This window comes from Sinocyclocheilus anshuiensis, unplaced genomic scaffold, assembly GCF_001515605.1.
Source record: "Sinocyclocheilus anshuiensis isolate Anshui unplaced genomic scaffold, SAMN03320099.WGS_v1.1 scaffold166, whole genome shotgun sequence".
NCBI classification, from domain to species: domain Eukaryota; kingdom Metazoa; phylum Chordata; class Actinopteri; order Cypriniformes; family Cyprinidae; genus Sinocyclocheilus; species Sinocyclocheilus anshuiensis.
This window is the reverse complement of record NW_015546050.1, coordinates 1,530,255-1,552,361: the sequence shown is the minus strand read 5'-3', so window position 1 is coordinate 1,552,361 and position 22,107 is coordinate 1,530,255. Positions and strand designations below refer to the sequence as shown.

At 39.1% G+C, this 22,107-nt stretch overlaps 1 protein-coding gene across 1 annotated transcript in view; it reads right to left on the bottom strand.

Annotated features, from left to right (window-relative positions):
* Window positions 1–22,107, bottom strand: part of LOC107699120 (dystonin-like) — a 174,091-nt gene that overhangs the window by 116,282 nt on the left and 35,702 nt on the right. The window contains exons 5-8 of the mRNA XM_016500293.1: window positions 16,370–16,431; window positions 10,226–10,315; window positions 5,477–5,554; window positions 3,463–3,555 (exon numbers count right to left, since the gene is read on the bottom strand). Of these exons, the coding sequence (XP_016355779.1) occupies window positions 3,463–3,555; window positions 5,477–5,554; window positions 10,226–10,315; window positions 16,370–16,431 (323 nt within the window). The remainder of the gene's footprint in view (window positions 1–3,462; window positions 3,556–5,476; window positions 5,555–10,225; window positions 10,316–16,369; window positions 16,432–22,107) is intronic.

The following is a 22,107-nucleotide window of genomic DNA, read 5'->3' as shown; positions in this document are numbered from 1 at the left end:
AAAGGATCACGTCCAGCACGTAAAACAAACATAACCTGTGGTCATAGAAATGGAAGATAATAACTTATATTGGCTATATAAACTCATTTGGAGGCATAGTTGTAAAATATAATTAGCTTATACAGCAAGTTATTGATCAAACATTCATTTAAAGTTAATTAGTAGTGTTTGCTAAGGCAAGAATGACTAATTAGGCTAACTTGTTTCAGGGATCCCAACAAGGGGCCAGACTTACTAACAGCTTGTTCCAGCGCAAACCCTCTTTAGGCATTAAAAATCTACTGTCAGGATTTACTGAAGACAAAACATTAGCAATGAAAAGGTGTGGACATAGTTATTTCTGCGGTTGACCTTATTGCATATGCATTTGTAGGAGTTTCACTTTCAGACACAACATTTACGTGAGGAGAGTATTTAAAGGAATCATGCAAGGTGATTTATTAAGGTTTGTGGCAGTCAATTTACTGGTATTTGCACCATTATTTACTGCCCCCAAAAAATGTCTTAATTCATTTTGCGGCTGTGTTGTTAGTAGCTTATCCGCACACACATTATCATCAGCTCTGCTCGTTTGCGACCATACGCTAATTTGCACTGCTCTCTGTAGATCATGTTGGTCATTATAGAAATGATCTGACTGCATCTGTGTTCTTTAATGTGCACACTGTCAGTAGAGCAACTGCAGAACTTCCCACTTCCATCTGCGCTTTTATGGGATTGCGCTCTCACGCTAATTTGCCCTGTTTAGTAAATCTGGCCCAAGATTTGCTAATCCTTTTGCCACATCTCACCACTATAATATCACAGCGACCTGTGTATGGATCCCTTAGAAACGCATTCGTTCGGTGCGCCCAGACCCACTGACAGTCTTTTCAGTTTGTTTGTTTTGACAGTGGGTGATTCCCCAGAAGGGCTGCTTTTTAGAAATGTCCATGTTAAATGGCAGCTAGCTGACTAGTTCAAATTATATGCAGCAGCACTCTTTATTTGTATTCCCATGCTACTCTACAACATACGATATGCTAGCCAGGCCTTCTTCTGTGCAGACCTGATGTAAACATGAACAAATGAATGACTTTGCCTGGAATTTCCCGCCAAATCTGACCCGACAATTCCAAATTTAAATCAATATTTCAGGCTTACTGTACTGAATCAGAACAAGGCAGCTTTGAACACGTTTTTACTAGTTCAGTAATGCAATCTTGATCAGTTTGGAGCAAAAACTATTTTGTAGTGCCGCTTTAAAAACAGTAAAGATAAAACATCACATTGTTGCACATTATTGCTGGAGGTGATGCGGATACACCCTCAACACACCCTTCATTCATGAACTTCAAAGCTTGCTTGTAAGGCAAAAAAAATTAGCCATAATGGCTAATGCCAGCTTGATTCAGAGTCAAATGTCTTTGTTTGCATGTTCAAACAGACAGTATTCAGTTTGCAGCTGTGGATATTGTATTAATGAATAAATACGTTCTCTAAAATCTTTAATTACATTAGTCATTGCCTGAAGAGCTGCAAACAATAAATGTAAATGCACAGCGAATTGCAATACTTCATTTGTTGGAAACTGGATACTTCCAATGAAGAGACCGGAGGTTCAGAAACACGGTTCAGAAATCATCCCTGAGGAGACTAATGTCTAGGCAGAGCCATCAAAAACAACTCTATGTATCCTCTAACTGCGGATCATGAGGGAACAGGCCCACAGCCACTAGCGCCGCATGCCCAACGGCTCGCGTGAGAGTGACAGCGGCAGGTGCTCGTGCACGTCCCCACGCTACCTGTCAGCAAGTTTCATGAAGCCAAGCATTATTTAACACATTCTTCAGCTATGCCCCAGATATCAATTTTTAGAGTTGTTTTGTAAGCCTTCAGCCCATTGTGGGCCATCAGGGAAGCCGGGTCAGCGTGGTTCGCGAGATCGAGGTGCGGTGAAGTTGTCGGAGCCTGTCGTTCCTGCATTCCTGCTCTCTGTCTGCTGGAGGAGTGAATCAAGAAGAACGGTGATGCTTTGACTTCTGGTCGAGGCCCGGGTTGACTACTGCTACAGGCTACTGCTAAAATTTTTCAATCATAACATGACCTCAAACCAAACATGAAGCCGAGGCTAGGATATTAATAGCCTACTGCAGTGAAGGTAGGACAGCGTGTCCGAAATCATGGGAATATTTGAACACATTCGTGTTTGCAACAGAAGGAAACCAAACAGAGAGGCACTGCACACATTTTTTTTATTTAAGTGAAGAAAATGTGACATTAAAAAGCTGTGCGATATAATAGGCAAAGACCTCCTTCTGATGCACGTGTGTACACTGCAACAATTAAAAAGCAGTGCAGATGGAAAGCAGGAAATCGTCCTGTGTGAACGGCCCCTCTCCACCTCAGTCTTATGAACTGTACATTTGTTGCAGGGAAGGTTTCACAGGCTCAGACCTGCAAATGCGCAGCTGCAGCAGAACCTCTGTGACCTCTGCGTGAGGCAGCTAAAGCACAAATTCTGCAGAAATACTGCAGGACTACTGCGAGACAGTTTTTTAAAAGCCTGTCACAGACATAAAATGCAAAAAAAAATTCTCTGCAATTTTCATCTTTAGCTCAGGATGACTTGTCTAGCATCAGCACTTTTTTTAGAATATTAAGCAATAAAAGCCCTTTCATTGTGAAAAGCATCGTTTTTTCCATTATTAGGAAGCATATAGAATCTGAATAATTGAGTAAAACATACAAGACAGATCTTGTGTATGTAATGACACAAATATTTCCCATGTTCAGCTACTACATGTTGATGCTAAAATAATGATCCTAATAAATCAATCTCACAATGCAGTTACTGAGGAAAATCACATTGGCCTAATTAAAGATTCTGGCACATCACAGCATTTCATTAAAACAGGGAAATGTTCCTGCATGAAGATATTACAGAAAATGAATAAACGCCAAAGCGGGCCTGAGTATTTGAGTGAACACGCTCTGCAGACTGACAGATAGAACTCACTGCACTCCACCTACAACTAAACAATCATTATACTAGAACAGAAATATGAAGACAAACTTTGAATGCCTTGCCTGAAAGATGAAAAAAAGCCTTGAAACCTGAGGTTTATTTATGGACTTTTATATTTATAATTTGAACACTATGTGATTGCCGGGGTGTTGAGAACTTCCTGCACCATGGTTTTGATGGGCGACGGCTAAGGTGTTCTGGCTCATTTCTACCGCATTATTAGCAGTAAATAAATACTGTGTGGTCTCATAAGCTCTTTTCAATAAATATCTGCTCACCCTTGAGGTAATGTGAGCTTGCACATACACGTCTGACCTCTTGTGGTCAGAGAATGAACTGCAATATTTCACATTGTGAGGAATAAAAAAACCTACATCCAGCATCAAAAGCCAATAAATAAACAATACAAAGACAAATACAAATTGTTAAAAAATTCGGAGACTTGACTGGCTAACCTGAAAGTGCAGAATTATGGTCCATATTAATCCCAATGTCAGTTTTGGGTTTCCGTCCGTTATGTCATCATTCCTGATGTTCACCAGCTTCACCTGAGAACACAAGCGTTATACAGTTTTGATGAGTGATATGATGACACAATCATGCAGCACTCTGCAATCATTCCATAAAGACACATGACTGCATATATAATGGCATTTCCATATAATGCTAATTTCCATTAATTGTGCGATCTGATGAGAATGAACTTCATCCACTGTCTGTCTCACCCTTTTACAGGATTGATGACTCATAGACAGATGATTCCCTGCACATCCATCAATCAGTATTGTGTTATCATAATTCCCACGTTAACTAACACAGTTGAAACATTAAGTTAATAAATATACGATTACGATTGTAAATGGTTTATGTGTGTTACATGCATTTGGGGTATTTTTAAAAGAATAAATTAGAAATGCTTAACCGGTGCAGTGTTTAGTTTCTATAAAAAGCTACACAAAGCTGTATTTATGCTACATAAAGCTGTTTTTTTCTGCAAAGCTGCTTTGAAAAAATATGTTGCGAGACAATATTGTAAAAAGCGCTACACAAATAAACTAGATTTGAACCAAAATACTTTATATAAAAATGAATGATGGCAAAAAGTCTTTTATAATGCTGCAATTAGAAACGCATTTGTTTTCAAAAACGAATCCATGCAGCAATTCTAGACTATACACATAATTCTAAGAGCAATAAAGCTGTGCTGCTTATAGCAGTGATTTAAAGTTGTCAGTGTCTCACCACAAGAGGGCACTAGAGGACCGGAGGTTAATTTAGGGCAGTGATGGGCAAACTTGGCCCTTCCAGGCCACTTTCCTACAGAGATGTGATCCAACCCTGATAAAACTCACCTGCCTGTAGCTTTCTAGTAGTCTTGAAGACAATGATTAGCTGGTTCAGGTGTGTTTGATTAGAGTTGGAGCTAAACTCTGAAGGAAAATGACCTGGAAGGGCCAAGTTTGCCCACCCCTGATTTAGGGTATTGAGTAGAGTAAAAGTGTGCAATGCATCATGTTCTTTGGATGGAAGCATGGCAGTGGGTTTGCATTTAGTCACGTACTTCATTCCACCATGCATTTTTGTCTTGCTCTTATTTATTTGATTCAGATAATTGATCAACAAAACATGATCAACCACCCCCTTTATAACGTTTACAAATTAAACCATTTTCTTTCATAATTAACAGATTAAATTGAAGAAAAACATAGACAAATAATATAATAACATTTAACATAAATAAAACAAAAATCAATTTTCTTAAATGGCCTCAACACAAAAATACAGGCACTGGAATAACACAATATTAGTGTATGTCAATCCCTCAGGAATCCTGTGTCTATCTCTGATATCACAGCAGAGCACAAGGTGAGTGGAATTCATAATCATTTCGTTAAAGGAGAAATGAGATTTGAACTGATGAATAACAGTCCAATCAATCTCTATGGGAACTAGTCTGTATTGTTTTGAATTGCAAATGCATTATATTATTAAAATGTTCTGTATTCTGTATTTCTGGAATGCGTACTTTTTTCTTGCACTTCTTTTCTTCACAAGGGTTGATTTGGAAATCACACAGAACAGAACCTGATTTAATGTCAAATTTTGAATGTACAGGTTTTGATGCTCCAATTCCGGTTTAACATGCAGAGATGAACTGTAAGTAAGTAATGCATTTATAGGTTGAATTCCTAAAGACTATCAATACATTGACTCACATTGCTGTGTATTTGGAGCAGCCCGACAAAGTCACACTGACTCAACCAATGGGCTGAGTTTCTGGGCAGGACTATCTGTTTGACCAATGGACCAGTCATTTTTTGTAATGCTATTTGGAGCCACTAGTGGAGCAGAACTTATATCAATTTAAATGAACAGTGTTAAACATATTTCATCATAAACGCATGATGAACTGCATTAAAAATAAAATCACTTTATCTTATTGTTGATTATTTTTCTCACTGGTCTCACCTGCCGTCGTTTTAAGAAGTCCAGTGCGATCTGTACATTCTGTAGTCTGTGGAAGCGCATGCGGCCCTTCTCTCGCGGCTGTGAGGACAGGAGAGAGAGAGAGAGAAGACATCAGTGCATGCGTCATCAGACATGGCCGAGCTCTCGGCACCAGACACTCACCGTACCGTCTCGCCTGCGGGAGAGAAACTCATGAAGCTGCGCTCATGTCTGGACATCTGAACTACTGCACATCAATGCCTAGCTAGCCTGACTAAAATATGCGAGGTATCTTGCTAACTTCATACAGGTTAACGCTACATCATGTGATGCCTTGAAGGAACACAAGCCAAATGCAAGGTCAGAGATGCGGAGTGAGCCGAGACTGGAGCGGGAAGCAGTGAAACGGGAATAAAGCAGATGGAGAGAAAGGGAAAATCTCCATTGTCCATCTGCTCAGATGGAGTTTTCTCAAAGGTGCTCATCAAACTTACAGTTACAGTGACGTACAGCACAGTGTAGGGACACTTAAAGAGAAATGAGAATTGAGCAAATGATGGATGACTTATGGAGAGTCAAACCGTTTGTGTCGCCCTTTAGTGCAATGGCACAGTGAGACTGGAAGTAAAGGACTGACGTGAGTTCAATGTGTTTTGTTCACAGAATAGTAAAAGATGACGAAATGTGCTATCGATCAAAAACAAGAGGTTTCTATCACACGAAATAGCACTTTTCATTAAACACAAGTATGTGTCAATTTGTAAATTTACGATGAGCAATAAAAGGACCCCATGAAATGTTTTGACGGGTACAGATGCCAACTTCAGTACCATAGCAAAAACTAATACTAGGCTAATAAATATAAATAAGAAGTCCTCAAACTGTTATTGAAGACAAGTAAACAGTCAGCAAAAAATTACGACTAAATAAACAAATGACAAGCAATAGAGCGCTGCAGTGATGACAGATTTGTGTAGGCCAACCCAGAAGATGGAATCACCCTGATTCCCTAGACAGAAAACCCAACAGGATTTTTCCACTGGCTTTTGGATAATTGCAAAAATAAGTTTTTTGTTCATCATGATTACCTTCACAAATGAACACAACTAGAATTAACACAAAAAGCTAAACGTAGGTTATATCACATGACGTCAGTGCTAAGCATTCAACCATTAGGCTTCTGACAAGTCTTTCAGTCTTTATTAAAAAAAAAAAAACTTTCACTGAAAGTTTGATTTAGAATAGTTTGCAAGGGCGACAACCTCTGTAGTCCCATTTAGTTACTTGCTAGCAATCACCTTTTTCAAGACAAGTAAAAGCTTTAACAAATCACAAGGGGGTATTACTGACATATTTTATGTCGCAAAAGGAAACATGAAAATATCTTGAGCTTGTGTTAAACACAGACCTTATTTCAGATGGAACCGGAAGTGCTAAAATGCTTGTTTGTGTCCAGGTTTTGGCCTACTAAAACACATCATCCCTGCAGCAATCTATAGGACAGATGAATACAATACAACAAAGACACAAATAAAATCATCAATGCCTTATATTCAAGCGAACTAACAAGTTATGGACAATGAATGGCTCAAGTCATGGCTCCTGCCACTGTGTCTTGGATTTTGCATACAAAACAGCCTCTTTTTTTTTTTATTGGCTTGATGCACTTTAACTTTTTTTAATATCAAGCACATTTGACCACAATCTGGTTAACTTTGTACAAACCGGGTATGAACAGCTTATAAAAATTCAAATAGTTGAACATTCTGTACTGGTTTTTCATTTCAGTTGTATACCGCCCACTTTTTCAATGCATTATTCAAGTATAATTCCCTTTCCTTTCCTCTCTAAGGACTTAAAAATTATTCAATAAACAGTAAAAAAAAAAAAAAGTTAAAATCATGTTGACATGATCATTGCTTAATAACTATATATCAGGCATATATGCACATATCATCACTTAAAACTAAATTTGAATTTGTTTAGTCTAAGAAAAAAAATTACATATGGCACTGAGCCAGAGACGTTGTCATCAATTTTAAGCTAGCGGACTAAAAAATGTACTGAAAGCCACAAAGCTTTGATTTCATGGGGTCTTTATCACACTCTTGAAGTGAAAGGAACTTGAATCAGGACTTTAGTTCACAGCTCAAGCTTCTGTGTCTTGAGAAATAACCAAGCTGGCATTCTAGAGCACTCACAGCAACCCCAGAAGGCAATATTCAGCGATGAGGCAGATGCTATTTACCCATCCCTGTCACTTCAACCTCACTATCTGGTGAATCTGCAAAGATCTGGAAAGCTCCAGATGCCTACAGTCCACTGAGTTCTCTGGGTTTGGCACTCCAGTTAATACACACTGCACACTCCTGTTATGAGGGGGCAGGAGGACACGTGTCCACACCTACCCCCTTATCCTCATCATCCTCATCCTCATCATCATCATCATCGTGGTCACGTCCATGCCGCTCAAGCGCGCATGCGTCAGCCGCACTCACCAACCGTAACGTCTTCAGAAAATCACGCTCCCTTGGCTTACCGGCGGGAACGTGAGCACGAGAGAGAGACACACACACAGACACAGACGGACACGTGAGAGATGGACAGAAGAAGAAAATAAGAAGGACAGGAGACAAGGAGAAGAAACAAGGTGTCACCAAAAGAAAGGGGGCACTTCTCTCTCAGATCGATGCAATCAGCTGCCCAAATGAAGCACTCACATCATGGAGGTGACCGGACATAACAGTGAAAGCTTCTGGAGGAATTCTCAGTCAAATCAACCTCAGTCACTGCAACAGAGCTCCAGAAGTCACTTTGGGGAACAGAATCTTCTAAATGAATAAATGTAACTGTAATGCCAATCATTGATTAAAACAAATCAAATATAGAAAATAAAATATAACAATTTTTTTCCTTTGGATTAATTTCATATGGACATAATGAAAGACTCTGCAATAAATGTGACCATTTGTAAAATGGGAGATTTCTAACCAAAGTGTTTTATTTTTAACAGAAGCTTCCATAATTCGAGTCACTGTTCCGGATGACTTACATTGTGTGCTTTTGTGCTTTCTTTTGAACAGCATGTACACTTCATTACAAGTCTGACAAACAGCTGAATCTTCAAATGAATGTTGATGGTCTCATGAAGGTTTCCTATGAAGTGTACAGTGTAAGTATTGTTCTTGAGTTCCCTGAGTTTATTTCATGACCCTATTAAATTGTTTGACAAACACAATTTTCCTTCCTGTGTTGACTTATTATTAGACAGGAAGTTGGGGATGGACTTACTGAGGTTTTTTTTTTTTTAAACCAATGGTCTTTAGTTGTCATAGCCCAGTAAACCCATGGCTAGAACAGTGTACTGTCACTCTTACTATTTCAGATGATAACTGGATAACCATTCTGAACAAAGTCATGATTTTACGTTTGCTGCATGCTATTGCTAGTCCGTAGCAGGCAGTATTAGGGGAGGCACTTTCTCATTGTAGACAGCACTTTATTGCACAAACAAAAAAATGTGAATATGCCTCTCTGTACTACATGACCCTTTTTGAAAAAGGGTGGTATATTCAGTGTTTTCACATGACGTCACACCCTTACAGGAAAGCCCACATGGAGGGCAAAACAAGGCTTTCCTCCACTGACCGCCAGTTATTTTTACAAGGTTTGTAGTAATGTTTTAAGACAGTGATATTAAAAGGCCAAATTCAGTATAAACTTTATTGATAATGCATACTTTGCACAGGCAAGCAGATGAACCCAGAATATAAAAGCAATGCACAAAGTTTCATATTAAGTGTTTTCCCATAAAAAATCATTATAAAGAAAACACCATTTAGCACATTGATTGAACATAGGCTCATCTGCTTGCCTATATGAAGTATGCATCATCAATAAGATGTATACTGAATTTGATCTTTTTATATCACTGTTTTAATAGATTAAGGCACTTTAAGCATTTTTCACATTAAATGTTTTAGAATGTCCCGCTGTTTTTGGTGATTTAAATATTGCAGCAAGTGCTTTATATGGATTGCAAATGGACAAAACTTGCATTTTGTTCACTTTTTTTTTCTTTTTTCATATTTCCCAGACAAGAAAAACTTACATTTTATATTTGTTTCTCTGATAAAAGTTTGTTGTGTCAGCTTTTGGCCTTAAATATATATATTACATGTAATCACAGTTCTATTAGAATACAGACTTACCAAAATCTGAGTGACTTGTAAAATGTGAGCTGCATACTGTAAGTTGCTGGCATTTGTTTGTTTGCACAGTGTGGGAACTACAGCACCTCTGATACTGAATGAGAATTCCTCCACAGCTCACAGTCAATGCACTGTAACGCAGTACACAACTGGACTATAATTTAAAGATATATTCATAATGCAAAACGCCTATAATAGTGTGCATATGAATAGTTAATTGTACACTAGTGTGTAAATAAGTAAATGCATTTTCACAGATTACACTATTAGCACAGGTGTTTTAGCTGCTGTAAAGCATGAATGTGCAGGTACTGGTTAAGTCACTTTTAGCAAAGCTGATCAGTGTGTGAGTGGCTGCTGGATTAGTAACACACACGCACACAGATGTGGACTGGTGTGGATGGTGAATCTAAGATGCCCCCTTCAGAAACACTGTGATGTTACAGCGAGTGACAGCACACGTTCAAGTATTCTGCTTCAAGACTGCTTAAACGTTGAAAACACTTTTCAGTATGTTTCTGACACAAACAGCTGACAGCTGAAACAGAGCAATACTCACCAGTGTCTCACCGGACAACACCTCCAGAAGGGAGATAAGGTTATGTCCATCTCGCAAATCCTCATACAGGTCGTTCACATGCTTTCGTACCTGAAACAAAGTGGAGAGAAAGAAATAGTGAGTTTTTGTCTATTAAAGTTTATTTTTTTTCCTGGATAGACATTTTGTCACCTGAGCAATCAGTTTGTTCTTAAACAACAGTATAATCTATTAAACACACTGTACTTTTATCCATCACAGCCTCATTTCATTTTTGTCAAAAATTTAATACGGTGATACCCTGAAGGTCTACAGCCCCTCTTATTGTAATAATAATAAATTAATAATAATACATTTTATTTATAACACACTTTATGTTTAAACAAAATCTCAAAGTTCTACAAATAAAAAAAAAAGAATAAACTAAAGCTCTGGTAAAAAGGTGGGTTTTAAAGCCACATTTAAAATCCTCCACAGTCTGTGAAGTCCTCAGATGGTTCGGGAGAGCATTCCACAGTCTGAGAGCGGCTGAGCAAAAAGCCCGATCTCCCATGGTACGGAGCTTAGTCCTAGTGGGTTTTAGGAGATATGTTGAAACAGAATGGAGGGGATGTGTAGAGGTTTGTAGAGTAATAAGTTCCTTGAGGTAGTGGGGAGCATCCCCATGAAAGCACTGATAGGTGAGAAGGGAAACCTGGTACTTAATCCTGAGTGAGATGGGAAGCCAGTGGAGTGATTTAAGGATAGGGGTGATATGGTCATACTTGTGCACCCTCATCAGGATCCTAGCAGTGCTCCTCTGAATGTACTGCAGCTTCTGAAGGCTTTTGTCAGGAATCCTGATGAGGAGCGCATTGCAATAGTCCAGCCTAGAGGAGACAAAGGGATGGATCAGCTTTTCCGCATCTGTAAAGGTCAGTGTGGGATGGAGTTTAGCAATGTTCCTGAGATGAAAGAAGGAGGTCGTGCACAGATGTTTGATGTGAGCCTCATAGGTCAAATGAAAGTTGATTTTAACACCCAGGTTGGTAACTGATGTTGAAAATGGAATATCCTGGCCAGAGAAGGTAATGCTGGTAATTACAAATGTCCAAAACTGGTGTGGAGTGCCTACCAGGATGGCTTCAGTCTTGGAGCTGTTTACTTGTAAGACGTTTTGCTTCATCCAACCTTTATCTCCTCCAGGAAGGTGGTCAAAGTGGAGGATGGCAGGGCAGCAGAGGAGGTTGAGTTGATCCTGAGGTAGAGTTGAGTGTCACCAGCATAGCAGTGTAATGAAATTCCATGCCGGCTGATGACACGACTGAGAGGAAGCATACTGAGGATAAACAAGGTGGGGCCCAGCACTGAGCCTTGAGGGACACCACAAGTGACATTGTGTGTCAAGGATTCAGCCTCTCCCATGGCAACATGCTCAGTTCTCCCAGTGAGGTAGGATGAAAACTAGTTGTAGCGTCAGAGAGACTGATGGTGAAGCATAAACGGTGAAGAAGGATGTTGTGGTCCACAGTGCCAAAAGCTGCAGTCAAGTCCAGGTGGATGAGAAAAGATGGGAAACCAGCATCTGCCAACATCAGCAGGTCATTTGTGACCCTGACCAGAGCTGTTTCTGTGCTGTGGCCGGGGCGGAAACCAGACTGGAATTTCTCAAACAGGTTGTTTTGTTTTAAATGGACCTGAAGCCGTGCAGCAACTACTTTTTCCAACACTTTAGAAAGAAATGGAAGGTTGGAGATGGGCCTGTAGTTGGAAAGGACGTCTGGGTCTAAGGTGGGTTTTTTGAGAAGTGTTCTGATGACAGCAGTTTTCAATGTAGATATAATATGGCCAGTCTGGAGGGAGTGGTTGATGACCTTAGGGATCAAGGGACTTATAACACAGAGGTTCGATTTTACCAAAGCTGTAGGAAAGGGGTCCAGAGCACAGGTGGACCGTTTCATCTTTCTAATAATATCCTCAACCTCTCACTGTGAGATGTCAGAGAAACAGCATAGAGGTTGGAAAGTCCCAGACTGTGGGACGACAGTTGGGGCAGGTAAGGCAGAGGAGCTGGATAAGAGGGAGTGAATGGCAACTACTTTTTCACTGAAAAAGTGATAAAGGTGTTGCAACTCACCTCTGTAGCTTCTGAATGAGAAAGAATTTGCGGTTTAAGAGTGTGATTAATAGTAGAAAACAGTTGCTTGGAGTTACCAGGGCAATTATTGACAATATTAGAGTAAAAATGTGATCTTGCATCTCTCAAGGCCCTTGCATAGGCCTTCTGATGCTCTCTGTAGACTTGCCTATGAACAGTGAGTCCTGTGACCTTGAGGCGCCACTGAACGGCACACCCAGCTGTCTTCATCTTCCGCAGTTCACAGGTGTACCAGGGGTTGATCTTTTTCAAGTCCCTAAAGCATATTTGGCACTTTTCTTTGGTGTGGGAAAAGCGAAATAACAGCTCCATTGAGATGGCCTTGAGGTGAGAAACACCCAAATCATACACCAGAAGATTACTAATGGGATCAGAATTTGAGATGACCAAATCCAGTATGTGCCCCCTAGAATGTGTGGGGATATGAACATGTTGTTGGAGGTTAAGACAATCAAGTAGTTGCAGAAACTCAGCTGCAAAATGGTAGGAGGGGGTGTCTTTGTGAATATTGAAATGTCCAAGTATTATAACGTTAGCAGAGGTGGTGCAGATTGTAATAAAAAGGACATGCATCTCTGAGATGTACACTGAGATTAGTTTAGGGAGTCAGTAGATAAGGAGTATTATCATGGGGATGGGGGCAAGGCATTCAAATGAGGACAGAGTAGGCAGAGGGAGGGGAGACAGCTCCAATTGCTGTCGGTATATTACGCTAGGCCACCACCACGACCAGTACTGAGGGCTTTCTCCAGGCAGCTGTAGCCGGGGGGACAGACCTCATTTAACCTCTGGCTGGTGCCCCGTTTCTGTTAAGCACATAAAAGTCTAAACCCTTGTCCATAATGTGATCTTGTATGAAAGATGATTTATTTGTGAGAGATTGTGTATTTTGAGAGATTGTTCTATTTTGAACATGGATGAAGTAGTGAATTTCTGTAGAGGTCGTAGTACACCGGAATCCACTCCACGTTTCCTGTCCAACTTAGTGTGCAGAGATCTCGTGGTGTTTCCCGTATTACTAACACAGAGAGCGACATTGCTCTGATGACGCAGCAGATGTGCAACAGTGGTCCAGATGGAAGGAATGGCTAAAGGAGAATGGCCAGGCTGATGGTAAACAAGCTTTTGACGGGAACTTCTATGGGTGTAACATGGTCGGAGCAGGACTCCAAGTCATTTGATGGCTGCAATGCACTTTGGAATGGTACGGTTGTTAAGATACAGCAGCTGCAGGATACAATACTTGAGCTTCATGCCGGTCACCGAAAGGGTTTACCTGGAGCTAGCCATTAGCCAAACATAGAGATGGAAAACTCTTCAGCACAGCGAGAAGATGGTCCACATGAAAGTAGAGATAGCGGTCCTAGGCTCGAGGCTAAACCGCAACAAGACAGCTGAGTAGCTGCCCAAGTATACCTCACAGTAGCAGTACTGAACGATGGAAAACTCAAGGTGAAATCCAGATGAGAGGATAGCAGTAATTGAGTAAAAAGCCTTCAGTTTAGTAACAATCCATGCAAAAACCTCAAAGAGCAAAAAACTGATTAGACGGAAAAACAATTGAGCAATGGAGAAGCGACGGAGAAGTGGTGGAGAAGCGGTGAACAACAAACGCCAACATCCTCTCCCATTCCACCAGACGCCAAGAACCTGGCATCTTATCAAATACACATTACAATGCAGGAAAATGTATGACAATTCTGTCATATTCTCTTAGCAACTCGAAGGGCATCCTTTAATGGGGAATTATATCCAGCAATCAACAATATCTATAATAGCACAGAGATGTGACACTCCCATCACTGTGGTTTCTATCCTTCAGAAGACAAAGGACCAGATCCACCCATTGTATGACAGTGACTGAGACACCAGCACACCTTGCAAAAGGCCTGTTTAAACACATCTGCCGTTTTGACCAATGCCAAACCAGCTCATATCTGCACTCCAAAAGCACAGATGCTTTGATTAATGTTGTTGAAGTTCTTCAAATTCAGTATCACAACTCCTGTCTCAACAATGACACCATATTGCTCATCATCTTAGTGCTCAGGAAACCATCAGTCATTGCCTCTTGCAAACAAGCACTCAGGAATGATGTCTGATGTTGCGAGAGTATGTTTTTGAGGAATTGTTTCACAATGAATTATCCCCCATGCTGTGTTGAAAGCCATTTTATTCCTCATACACATAGCACTGTAAACATTAACGCTCCCATGAGACGCTGGCCAATGACAGACATCTCATCTGAAGGCCTTTCACCTCTGCAGCTCCAGAAGTGTGAACACTGCTTTTGTCTTGAATACCGCGCCGCTGAAGTCACCGCTCTGCCTTTCTGACCTGCTTTCACACAGGTCCTCTTGTTCATAATCCCACAGCTGCATGACTAAAATAGACGTATAACTCGGCTTCTGGGTCAGTCCAGTCTGTTACACTTGACTATGCATTGCTAGTCAGCACCAAGTTGAAAAAGTGACCTCCACACTGTAATATTTATCTACTAAACGTATAAAAAAAATAGTGTTTAAAGTTAATGTAACAGACTTAGTCAATGCTGTACTGGCATATTATTCATTACAACAAATCAGTTCTATCAAAACAGTTTTTTTTATTAATAATTTCAACTACTCATTTGTGACTGTTTATAATCATATTTTGGTATATTGATAATGCATGAAATAAAACAGACCTGTCTTGACTTGATATATTGGTAAAAATTGATAGCAATCTTATATATACATACATTTTTTTGATTACGTCATTAACTGAATTTTACCGTACATTTCTGCCATATGTACATCAATTCAACAGTCACCCCTGACAAGCTACTACTAAATATATTGTAGAAACTTAACTTTCTGTAAAGCTGCTTTGCAACGATTTGTATTGTGAAAAGCACTATACAAATAAACTTGAATTGTATATATGTCACAAAGCAAGGCCAGACACAACAGGTAAGCCGCAATAACTGTTCGGGCACAGATAGCACTCCTGCTGTGTGACCAAAGACTTCTTTGAAATGGTTAGTGAAGGCATCATAGGAATTAATTATGGCAATTTTAGCGTTCCATATGGCAATATTAGCGTTCCATATGGCCTTAGCCCAAAATAGCGCTCTTCCAGTAAGAAGTGATATCAGGATCAGAACTCAGGTGACTGTGATCGGGTAATTATCCTGGATGGTGACTGAAGTGACTGTGATGAATCCCTGACAATATATATATATATAAAATATCCTCTGAATCCTTTATTCAAGTCATGTAGAACATTCCATTCCAGAGTTAACTATAATAATCCTCCATATCAATTTATCCAACATGTTGTTACTTGCCTTTTTTCTTTATGGTGAAATATTTTGCTACCTTATTCACAGTAATCACAATCAAAAGCATTTATGAAGTCATTTATCTGATTGGAATAAATGTGTCTTAAATAAACAGAAAATCAAGCTGAAGTGATTCTACTGGACACGCTGTTACTTGCCATCTTTGATAAGTGTGTTGCTTAGGAAAACCTGAAAACAAAACATTTGCACAAACTTTAAAAGGTAGTTGGCCCTAATTTTGAAAATTTGAAATTAAAACCTGTTATTCACAACAAAATGAGTTCTGATACTGAGGTCTCTGCTAAAACTGTCCTGGAAATCACTTCATTTCATCCAGGAAACAGTATATTCATGTAATGTTCAGGCACGTCAGCATGTGTGCTTCACGGTTAATAAACTGATAATGTGTTCTATCATTTATTATAAGAGCTTTTTTAAACCAGAGGTGACTGCAAATGCCCTGAAGACACTGGCACACCTGAAGAATTAATGAAGCGTGTGTGGAGTTGCCAGATCCCTCCCAGGCAGAACCACTGCATATGTTAACACCCTCCATTTCTGAGTTCATAGTTTGTATATTTAGATACCTATAATTTAGATCACAGCATATTAGGAAAGGATTCTCTTTCTACCACCAACAAGCGCCTTACTAATGTGCACTGATACACGACCCCATGCAACGCTATGAAAACTACAACAGACCTACCTTTAAGAGGTGCTGATTTATCCATTTTGTAAAGGTCTTTTTCTGGACTCTGTCTCTTTCATCTGAAAAACAAGAGGGATTTATGTTAGAAATGCTTTCAGACTGTTCCAAAATCATTTCTAGCATTGACATTATATCTAGTAAAATTTTTTCTAAAAATAATAATTCCGCCAAAACTGTTCAATGTCCATAGCTTGTTAACTAGAAAAAAAATAACTCTGGAGGAGTATTTTTTATAAATATATGCACCATATTTCCACTACATGCACTACATGTTCATTATATTTTTACTTAAACTGTTGTTTCCATAATTGAATGTATGATTAAAAAAATCTGTCGTTTTTATTATATCTTTTAAAGTTGTATTTAAATGTTCATATTTCAACAACAAATTGGGAGTACAAACATAATTATATCATTCAAATGTTGATATAAAAACTGCCTTATGTGCAATTTACATGTCAGTTATTATTTGAGTGTTAATAGATTATTAAATAAAGTTTATTTTTGGTTTAAATTTTTCGCTAAATGAACACGTTTTGGTGTTTCAGTAAAAAAAATAATAATTTCGGTGCATCACACCATTTTTTTTTCTCCAAGAATTGTGAATGAAGTGATCTGTCGGTATATACATCTGTTCATTGTAAAGAAAATGCATCAAAATGTCTTCTATGTAAACAGCATTAGATTAAAACATGATGTCTGTACCCATTCGGCCTTTAGTTTTAAGGGCTACAACCTTGTTAGATGATGAAAAAAATACTAATGTTGTCTGGCCTGGCGGATTTCATCATGTGGTAATGCCATGTTTCTAATTCTGGACAGGATATGAAAGCTATTTACAGAAAAAGACTGAATCCCAGTCAAGTCTTGCTTCCATTACACAGCGCTCCCAACCACAGTATTTTGTTTCCTGTGTCCATGACAACAGATGTGCCTGCGTCACACACAGCTCAGCCGCGAGACCATTCAGACTTTTAATAAAACAGCAGGATAATGGAAATATAACTAGTATTTCAAACCCCATCAATTAACAGTCATTTTCATATAAAAAACAAAGTATCTTGTGCTTAACATCATGCAGCTGTTTCAAATCAGACACGGTAATCATCATCATCATCATCACTTGACCATTTGTTCGATGTTGCATATAAATATTTAAAAGGTCTTGTAACTGCTCTCTAACTGAGACCCCGCAGTGCAGAAAACCGGCTGAGAAGTGAATCACCATCTGTCAATTCAAAGAGAGGAGCTCAAACTAATCCGAAAACTACATGTTTACTCTCTGAAGAAATGTGTGTGCTGTTTATCTGGGCAAACGTTCAGCTGTCTGTTGCTATGCATCTGCTAGTGTGTTCTGGGTGGTTGCTAACAGACCTAAGTCAAAAGCCTCTATTATATTCTGGTCTCTAGATATGTTTTTCTCCTTCAAATGTAGATGTATGGATTTTTTTTTGCCATATTTTATCATCCCTCTGATGCAAAGTCAGATCACTTACTAAAGGAACAGCACACCTCGCCTCAGCAAGAAACATGAGATATCGCAAAGATTAGCATTAAAGATTGTGCAAAAAATACTGATGTGACACATACCATGTTTAATGAACAGCTATGAAAATTGAGATTTGGTGCCCACTGCCAAATATTTTATTCACCCTCAGGTGCCTAACAAACCGCATGATCTGAGGTATTTAGATGATGCAACACAATAGCATCAATCAGAATTGATGGGCAAAATTAAACTGCTATCCTGTACAATGTTGTACAGTATAAATGCCTTATTCATTCAATCATTCATTAAGAATTGAATGAATGGTTGTTGTTTGCTAATTGCAACAATTCATGTGAGTGACTGCTGGAGGGGAGCGATGATTGTCCCGCTCTCATGACACTGACGGGGAGGGGAAGTTATTTTGATTAAAGATCATATATAACACTGCACTATTCCATGAAAAATAAGAATTGTCTATATTGATTTAATGGTGATTTTAAACTTTATTTTATTTTATTTCAGTGAAATGCCAAGGTGAATTTTTTTAATTTTCCAAGTTAAGTTAAACATTTTCAGCTAATATTTATATTTTATTTTATTTCAGCTTTATTTTAATTAACAAAAACAAAACAAAAACGTTTTTAATAGTTTTCGTTATAGTTAACTAAATAAAAAAAACTGACATTATCTGTACAGTATGAAAAATGGATATTTGTTTCAGTTTTGCTGAAGACTACGTTTTATAGTGTCATTAAATTCTTACTGTTCTTTGAGATACATAATCAAAATCTGGAAAATGAGCAAGCACAATTAAGCAAACATCAGCCATTATATATCCAAAAATCGGTTTATTCCGATATATTAAATGGGTCCTATTATGCTTTTTCACTTTTTCAACTTTAGTTAGTCTGTAATGTTGCTGTTTGAGCATAAAAAAAGATCTGCAAAGTTACAAAGCTCAAAGTCAAAAGGAGATATTTTATTTAACAGAAATCACTTTTCAAAAACTACACCGAACGACTCGTTTGGACTACAACGCATATTTTCCGGGATTTGTGATATCACAAATACCGACGAATGGGACGAGACCTGGTTGAGCTGCACTAGAGAAGGCAACGAGTGTTATCACTATGTTAGAGACCCGCTAGCTTTCCCAAGGCAGATGATCTTAGAGTGGTTACAATCATCCGGGTTTATATCGCGCTCAAATTGATTTGATATTGACGCAATATTTACACTAAAGCTAGCAGGTGGCTATGGTAAGGGGCATGACATTTCCCAACCAGGCGCCGAGTGCTGCCAATCACAACACACACTGGCCCAGCTAACCAATCACAGCACATTTCGTATTTCAGAAGGCCGGCCTTCATTTGATACAGGAACTATTCGAGCCGTTCATGCCAGACTGGGGAGAGAGGTGTTGTAATAATGTAAAATATGTGAGAAATTATGTGTTTTTTGAACAACCTAGTATGAGAGCCTGTTCTAGTACACCCCCAAAACAAAATCAAGACTTTCTAAAAGAGCATAATAGGACCCCTTTAAAAAAAAATCTCTAATATCAGACAACAAACTAATACAGTAGTGTCATGCATCCTTAGAGAACCTTGACATACATGAAAGATACTGCCTGAGTAGTTGTCACATCATGTGTGATGAGGACACATTGTTTGGCATTTTTTTCTAATCTTTAATCCCAACATGAACCACAGCTTGCAACACCTCTGATTACAACAACGCAGAGCATGAATGTGCTGACGTGAGCCCCTGTCACAGCAGTCGACTCAACCTGACAGGAACAGCCAAACATTCAATTCTCTCACTGTACTTTGAACCCTTCAGCACTGACAGAGCTAAACTCTGCCCCTAAGAGCATTACAACACAAGATCTGGGAAGTGGAAAGAAAATGAAGATCAATAGAAAAGCACAGCACACTGCAGCAAAAGCAGGCAATCTGGCAGACGGTGCGATCGCAGGAAGCTGAGGAAAGCTACTGACCCATGCAGCACATGAGCGCCACCAGCAGAGCACCGCGCCGGCCGTCTCCCCTCATCAGGCTGACCGACCCCAGCTCAGGTGCCTTCAGCAGAGCGTCGTGCATGTCTGACAGCCCGCGCGAGTGTGTGTATTTCCCAGAGCGCTGTTGCTGAGGGTGGGACTCGGCTGGCTTCCCCGCAAGCAAGCAGCTACTCCCTTGCGTTTCCCCTCAGTATTCCTTCACAGCTGTCTAGAACGAGTCCCATCAGGTTTTCCAGCAGCACGCCGTGAGTAACAGGCTCCACCGTATGGTAAATGTTTACATAAGGATGCTCGAGTCATCACTGCAGTGAGTTAGTAAGGCTGCTGGCTGAAGCTCTGAGGATATGATTCTGCTGAGCAATATATTCAGTGACACTTTCTACACAGCGCTCCTTTGTGAAGCAGCAATGAACAGGCCCGGTTCTTTAAAGGGATAGTTCACCCAAAAATGAAAATTTGATGTTTATCTGCTTACCCCCAGGGCATCCAAGATGTAGGTGACTTTGTTTCTTCAGTAGAACACAAATGAAGATTTTTCACTCAAACCGTTGCAGTCTGTCAGTCATATAATGGAGGTGAATGGGAATCACGGCTTTGAGAGTCAAAAAAATATACACAAACAAAACCAAATTAAACCCTGCAGCTCGTGACGATACATTGATGTGTAAAGACACGAAACGATCGGTCTGTGCAAGAAACTGAACAGTATTTATATCGTTTTTTTTACCTCTGATTCACCGCAATGTCCGAACTGTCCTGAGCGCGTTCTCAGACGCGTCTTCTTCTTCTTCTTGCTTTACGGCGGATCGCAGACTTATAAGTGCATTACCACCACCTATCTCTCAAATGGACCATTGACACTCCTAATTGAGATTGTTGATAGAGTGTCAATGGTCCATTTGAGAGATAGGTGGTGGTAATGCACTTATAAGTCTGCGTCCCGCCGTAAAGCAAGAAGAAGAAGAAGACGCGTCTGAGAACGCGCTCAGGACAGTTCAGACATTGCATGATGTTTTGTTTATATATGTTTTTTTTTTACTCTCAAAGCCGTGATTCCCATTCACCTCCATTATAAGACTGACAGACTGCAACGGTTTGAGTTCAAAATCTCCGTTTGTGTTCTACTAAAGAAACAAAGTCACCTACATCTAGGATTCCCTGGGGGTAAGCAGATAAACATCAAATTTTCATTTTTGGGTGAACTATCCCTTTAAGGAATTAATGATCGATTCCATTACTTTATACAAGTTGTTCTGTACACAAAGACTTCAGTTATTTATCAAATTCATTCCTAAAAAAATTCAGTGACAGTAGCAGTTTTATATTTCTAATTTGCTAATATATTTCTACTGTAATTATGAAAAAAGCTGTTCTTTTTATACACTGAATTAACATGGTTAATTAAATACATTAAATTAATTAATCACTATTAATTTTGTGATTCCAGTTTTATTTTGTATGTTTTCAACTAAAAACAAATAAATTATTCAAATAAATAAAAAGTAATAGAAATATGAAATACTTACATATCAATAATAATTAATGACATATAAATAATCATATAAATAATCATTTAAATAACAATAATTTATTAATCATCCTGTGGCCCCTTGAAAGTTTGCTGAGGCCTTAAAGGGATAGTTCACTAAAAAAGATCATTCTGTCATTATTTATTTACCATCATGTCAATCCAAAAATGTAGGACTTTCCTTCTTCTGTAGAACACAAAACAAGGTATTTTGAAAGATGTTTCTACTGATTTTGTCCATACAATGAAACTCAAAGGGGTACAAAACAACATTGGGCCCCATTGACTGTCATTGCAAGGACAAAAAACAGACATTTTTCAAAATATCTTCTTCAGAGTGACAGGAGTCTCTTTTGGGCACCGAAACACGTCTGAAATGCTGTAAGATCACAAAAACACGTATTACTGCCTGTCTTCACTGTAGTCTCTTTCACCAGGCCTGCGGTCTGTCTGTCCATACATTACAGTCCAGAGACTGCATGCAGTTCAAAAGCATCGGCTTAAAAAGCATAAACAAAACATGGTTGCTACTGTCAGAGCTGTGCCACAAAAACAATGCTTTGCATCCAACATATAAAGAGCTGTAGTGTTCAGGTTCAGTCTGGGTCAAGTCCCAGTTCTGTCCTCACTTGTTGCTTTTCTACTCTTCTGTCCAACACATACAGAAAAAAAAAAAAAAAAAACGGCGGGTGTCTAGG